The following is a 6,747-nucleotide window of genomic DNA, read 5'->3' on the forward strand; positions in this document are numbered from 1 at the left end:
TGTCAATAAACCTGTCTGGTAAATAACTCAATTTTGGCAGACAAAAATCAAGAAACCTTAGGTCCACTTTGCTTTGTTGGGGATCATTTTTTTATATAATTTATTTTTTATTTTTATTAGTTACTAATGGGCCTTTATTTGTTTATATGTGGTGCTGAAAATCGAACCCAGTGCCTCACATATGCCAGGCAAGTGCTCTACCACTGAGCCACAACCCCAGCTCTTATTTTTTTATTTAGTCTGATCATAATGACAGAAGGCAGTTCATTTTATATTACATATATAGAACACAATTTTTCAAGACACTGATTGTAGGGGGTCATTTTTATAAGTATTCTTTACTATCTTTTTCTCCCCAATTCTTAGTCATGTAGTTTAACTATTAATATGTGATTCTAGTAAGTGCCATGGCTAATAAACTTTTGACAAAAAGATGCTTAATAATTATCCATACCAGTGCAACACTAAATGTCAATTAGCAATGAAATTAGAAAATTGTCTACATTCTAAGCCAATGTTTTATTTTCCTTCATTAAAAACTGTTGTTTTGACAAACTGCCAGTAAGCTGGGCTGTGTACTGAGAGATGTAGTACAGATTGAGCATCCCTAATCCAAAAATTCAAAATGCTTCAAAACCCAAAACATTTCGAGTGCTGACATGATGCCACAAGTTGAAAATTGCACATCAGGAAACTTGGTTTCATGAATTAAATTATTAAAATTTTTGCATAAAGTTAACTTCAGTCTTTAAGGTTTATATGAAATGACTTTTGTGCTTAGAATTGGATCCCACCCCCAAAATATCTCATTATGTATATGTGAATATTACACAATTGAAAAAAATCTGAAATCCAAAACATTTCGGGTTCATGCATTTTGGATTTAGGGATAATCAATCTGTAGTTAATTATTATATAGTACAAGCTCCTCCTTATCTCATTGTGGACCAGTAACAAACAGCTCACAGACACAAGAACTACAGACCACTCCTAGTTTGATACTAAATTATCTTTAATCTGTAGAAAAATGTGAAGCTCAGAGGGTTGAATGATTTCCCAAATCTTGACTTGTGATAGAACCAAATATAGTACTCAGTTAATGACCAATTAATCTTCTCAGAACAAATCTGTACATGTAGATTCAGTGAGTCAGAGTTTACACAGATTAATATCTACTTATGTATTAATCCCAACCAAAGGATATTGAATTGACTTATGTATAGGAGTATTTAAATATTGTTTTAAAGATTTTACATTATTTAATTTTATATAACCCTCTGAATTATATATAACTGGGATAACTGTCCCTGTTATAAATGTAAATCTGTTTTAGGGAACTTAAATTCTTGCACAAGCTCAAATTATTAAGTGTTAGACTTGTCGAGTTTGGAATTAGATACCATCAAACTATGACTTTGTGGTTGACTGAATTATATCTCTGCTGGGCTGCAGAATGTTTGGTTACCTTGTATTCGATTATCTAGATGTTATTTATATTTAATAATAAATTCAGAGAATTTTAGCTTTATACTATATGAAAAATCACATGGCTTTTATATTTAAATTTCCTTTCAAAATAAACTGTTGGGCTGGGGATGTGGCTCAAGTGGTAGTGCGCTCGCCTGGCATGCGTGCAGCCCAGGTTCGATCCTCAGCACCACATACAAACAAAGATGTTGTGTCCGCCAATAACTACAAAAAATAAATATTAAAAAATTCTCTCTCTCTCTTTAAAAAAAAACAAAATAAACTGTTGATATCTGTTAATACATGTTATGGGGATTACACAGGAGAGCATCTCGGCTGGCTTTGTGGGTTAGGAAAAGCTTCCCATCAGGGGAAATCTCAGCTGAAGGTAAAGCATTGTATTTATATCTGTATGTATCTCTCTCTCTATATATATATCTATTTTCCCCCCACAGGTATTTGATTCCAAATGCAGGGGATGCTACCAGAGCCATAAAACAACAGATCATGAAAGTTTTGGATGCTTTGGAAAGTTAATATATTAAGAAAATTATTTAAATGAAATTAAGGCAACCAAGAGAAACATGAACATATATTTCCTGACTGAATACTAACCAGAGACCTTTCATTTACTCATGGGGGTGCTTGACTAGCAGGTCTAAGTGTAAATTATTATTATCAATTTCTGGATGGTTAAATTTTTTAAAATTTTTCTTTTGTGTTTTCGGTTTTATAAAATGATTTATTATAAAGGCCAGTTATTAAATGACTTTGAAGTAACTGCCATTGTGCCCCTATGGACCAAGGGTACAGAATGCAGTTCTGTTTTGAAGAGCTGTTTTAAGGGAACATACATCACTTTCAGGTTTTCAAACAACCATAAACTTATATATTTGCAATGTCTTCACCGAAAATTAGAGATAGAATTAGTTAAAGAGACTTCCTTAACTGTTAAACTTAGTTTTACCCACTGAGCAATATCAAAAACTAAAAACAGGTTAATAATTAGTTCACTGTTTCTGTTCTTAAGAAGAATAAAATCTTTTTAATTAAGTGGATGAAGATTCCAGCCAATTCAAAATATAGTCCAGCTAATGAAATATCGAAACATCAGTTTCTAAGTCATCTTTGCTCCATTATGTAATTATTATATACTGAAATACCAAAGTATGCCAAGCATTTCTGAGTTCTTCAGAAATACCAAACTTCATTTTGATGATTTCTGAAAAGCAATTTAAAACATTATAAGTAGGTAGCATGTTAAGATCAAAATTATCATTTGGGGGACAGAATTGTATCTGTAAAAACATCATTGATCTTTATTACAAGTGGATAATTTTTAGGATATTTCAAAACTAGTGTTGAGCACAGATTGATTTAGTCTCCTTGAGATGATGACCATCTGTGACCACACTCAATATCCACTTAAATAAAAGCCAAATAATCAGAGAGATGTATAATTTTCAGTCACATAATTTATATCACTTTCTGAAATTCCTTTTTCTTCATTTGGCTTTGTCTTCTCATTGAAGTTCCAGGGGTTTGAGACCTATTATTCTGTTAATAAGACAAAACTGAAGTGATATGCTTTATTTTACAGCTTTATCAGCTTAATTTACTGTGGCCCATATTAATTACATGTAGTAAGAGATCCAGAAACATCTTTGGGGCCATGGGATGATTTTTGTAAAACCCATTTGGGAAATAGCAAATATAATCTGCCATGTCCTAAAATGTAAGATTATCTCTAAGGGGTTGGTAGAAGTATCTAGATGTACCCTGTTAATAACCAGTTATTTTAATGGAAATCAAGTGAATAGAAGACAACATAATTCAATAAATTTTATTCTGATATCTAAATAAAAACAGTTTGAGTGATTGAAGACATTTGCATGAAATTGCACCTGGTGCAATACTTGATATTTATAATCTCCCCAAAAACTGTTGTATTGCACTTTTTCCCTTTTCTTGGCACCCCCTCTAGAGATGTCCTGAAGTCTGATTCTTTTGCCCATTTCAGTCATGGGACTTTTTTCACAATATAAATGAAAGATGTTTGTGTTACTGTTTATAAATTACAATTGTAAATAAACTGGTACAATTTGCTGAAAACTTTGTTCTTAAAGACAATGTATCTCTTTTCTTTTTTCCCCTAATTGTAAATCTGTACCTGCCACAAAATTAGGAGTTTGAAGACATTTCTTTCTTTTTTTTTAGAATTTAAATGTTCAGATTTCATATTTAACTGGGGATGTACCTCAGTGGTAGAGCACTTCTGAGTATATGTGAGGCCCTGGGTTCAATCTCCATTATTATAAACAAAACAAACAGATTTCACATTTATATTAAGCTCCCATTTCTATTGATTTAGATGAGAGAAAAGAGTAGTTTTATTTAAAACTAAAAAACAAATGGCATTAGCTAGGCACTGTGATTCACACCCATATTCAGCTACTTGGGAGGCTGAGACAGGAAGATGCTTAAGTCTAGGAGTGAGGGGCACATAGGGAGAATACTATCTCTTAAAAACAAAAACCCCCTGATAATATTAAATTCCACATGTGGTAAATTACTGCCTTAAACTATTTAACCTCTATGAACTTCATTTTCCTCATCCGAAATAACACCACAGTTAGATTAGTTACACTCATTAGATTGCATGGATTGCAACATTATGAGGTTTGGTGCTACTTTATCTACTTTCAGGATGAGAAAAATTAGATTCAAAGAAATTAAGTAAAAAAGGAAAGCATTCCCTCTTTTTTCCCATTCTCTGAGAATTATTATTTATTGAAGTATAATATTATCTTTGCCAGTTGAGCATGGTGGCACATCATGTCTTTCTCCCAGGTTCTTGGAAAGCCGAAACACAAGGATCACAGGTTTGAGGCCAGGGTAGGCAATTTCGTGAGACCCTGTCTCAAAAAGGGCTGGGGATATAACTCAGGGGTAGAGTGCTTACCTGGAATGCCCAAGGTCCTAGGCTCAATCTCCAGTACCACAAAACAAATAAGTAAAATGTTAAATTGACAATGGGGAAAACTCAATGCTATAGGTTGAATGAGGAATGAAAGTAATATCTCAATATTACTATTAACACTTTGAACTTAAAAAGAACAAAAACATCATTTTGGAGCTAGGTGTGGTGGTGCATACCTGTAATCCTGACTGAGGAAACTGAGGCAAGAGGATCTCAAGTTTGAGGATAGCCTGGGCAACTTAGACTTTTGTCTCAAAAATAAAAAGGGTTGGGGATACAGCTCCATGGTAGAGTGCTTGCCTAGTATATGGGAGACTTTGAGTTCAATCCCTGATATTGCAAAAAAACAATTTTTTTAAGATATAATTCACATAACAAATCTTATCATTTAAAAATCTACAGTTAAACTTTTTTTTTTAATATTCCCACAGAGTTGTGCAGGCATCACCAACTCCAGAACATTCCATGCCCTCAGAAAGAAAAAAACTATTAGCAGTCACTCTACCACTGAGCCACAACCCCAGCCCACTAGTGCACTTTTGATTTGCCTAATCTGGACATTTCATTAATAAAGCAGTTGTACAATATGTGAGTTTTGTGTCTGGCTTTTTTTCATCTAGCATATGGTTTTCAAGCTTCATCCATGTTCTGGCATGTATCCAAGTTACATTCTTTTTTTTTTTTTTTTTTTTTCGTGGCTGAATAATATTTTTATGGTATGGATATATCACATTTATTCATCAGCTGGTAGATATTTGGGTTCTTTGTTTTGGCTATTATAAATAATGTTTTGTAAACACGAACATATAAATTTTTGTATTGATATGTTTTTAGTTCTTTTAAATATCTACCTAAGAGTAGAATTACTGGGTCATGTTAATTCTACATTTGACTTTTTGAGGAACTTCCAAATTATTTTCCAAAGGGGCTTTACCATTTTACATTCCCTCTATAAAAGGCTTGAGCCTTCTAGTTTCTTCACCAACACTTGAATTAAATCTTTCTTTTCTTATAGATATCCTACTGGGTGTGCAGTGAATCTCAGTGTGGTTTTGATTTGTGTTTCCCTAATGACTACTAAGGAGCTCTCTTTCATGTGCTTATTGGCCATTTATGTATCTTTTGGAGAATTGTAATTCTTTTGCCTATTTTGAAACTGGCTTTTTATTGTTGAGTTCTAGGAATTTTTAAAATATTCTAGATAACGAGTCTCAATAGATATATTATTCACTAATATTTTCTACCATTCTCTGAGTTGTCTTTTCAGTTCTTTTTGAATTTTTTTTGTGATGACTGGATCCAGGGCCTTGAGCATGTTAGGCAAACACTTCATCACTAAGCTATATCCTCAGCTTATTTTATTTTGAGAAAGCTCAATTGCTCAGCTAAATTGCTCAGGCTGACCTTGAATTTGACATCCTTCTGCTTCAGCCTCCTGAATAGTTGGGATTATAGATATGTGCCGACATGTTTGGCTCCTTTAACAATCCTGATGGTATGATTTGAACCATAAAAAGTAAAATTTTAATGATAAGCCTATTTTTCGTCACTTGGCCTTTTTTTTTTTTGGTATATCTATGGAACCATTTCTTTAATTTTTACAGTTGTCACCCATTTTGAATTATTTTTATGTGATATAAAGGTCTAATTCATTTTTTATATACAAATAACTCAGTTGTCTTAGTACTACCTGTTAGAGGATAATTTTTTCCCACATTAAGTGATTTTGTTGCCTTGTTGGAAATAATTTGACCTCATCAATTTATTTTTATGCTTTCAAATTGCATTGGTCTGTATGTCTGTCCTTACTGCTAGGACTAACATTCTTTTGTGTGTGTGTGGGGGGGGGTACCAGGAATTGAATTCAGGGGCACTTGACCACTGAGCCACATCCCCAGCCCTATTTTGTATTTTATTTAGAGACAGGGTCTCCCTGAGTTGCTTAGTGCCTCAGCCTCTGGAGCTGCTGGGATTACAGGATTACCACTGTGCTGACAGGAGTAACGTTCTTGATTAGCTTTGAATTAACTTTTTGAAATGGAGAAGTGTAAATTCTCCAACTTTGATTTTGTTTTCAAGATTATTTTCTGAATGCCTATTGTGCTTAGTCCCTTACATCTCCATATTTGTATGAAAGATCAGCCTTTAGGTTTCTGCAACAAAAACAGTTGGGAGCTGGATACAGCAAACCTGTAATTTACCTGAGAGTGAAACATGAATATCAAAAGTTTAAGGCCAGGCTGAGCAACTAAGCAGAGATCCTGTCTCAATAAAACGGCGGTTGGTCTGGGAATAGGTCA

At 33.6% G+C, this 6,747-nt stretch overlaps 1 protein-coding gene across 2 annotated transcripts in view; it reads left to right on the forward strand.

The window, feature by feature from the left end:
- TBC1D23 (TBC1 domain family member 23) overlaps window positions 1-5,028 on the forward strand; it is a 66,634-nt gene extending 61,606 nt beyond the window's left edge. Inside the window, exon 19 of one of the 2 annotated variants that reach the window (XM_081301578.1) lies at window positions 1,923-5,027. In XM_081301578.1, the coding sequence (XP_081157704.1) occupies window positions 1,923-2,004 (82 nt within the window). In that variant the 3' untranslated portion in view covers window positions 2,005-5,027. Of the gene's footprint in view, window positions 1-1,922 lie in introns of both variants that reach the window. The other variant, XM_081301579.1, reaches the window with a different exon arrangement.
- Window positions 5,029-6,747: the final 1,719 nt, after the last annotated feature.

The sequence above is a fragment of the Spermophilus citellus genome (genome assembly GCF_964194105.1).
Source record: "Spermophilus citellus genome assembly, chromosome: 7".
Lineage (NCBI taxonomy): Eukaryota > Metazoa > Chordata > Mammalia > Rodentia > Sciuridae > Spermophilus > Spermophilus citellus.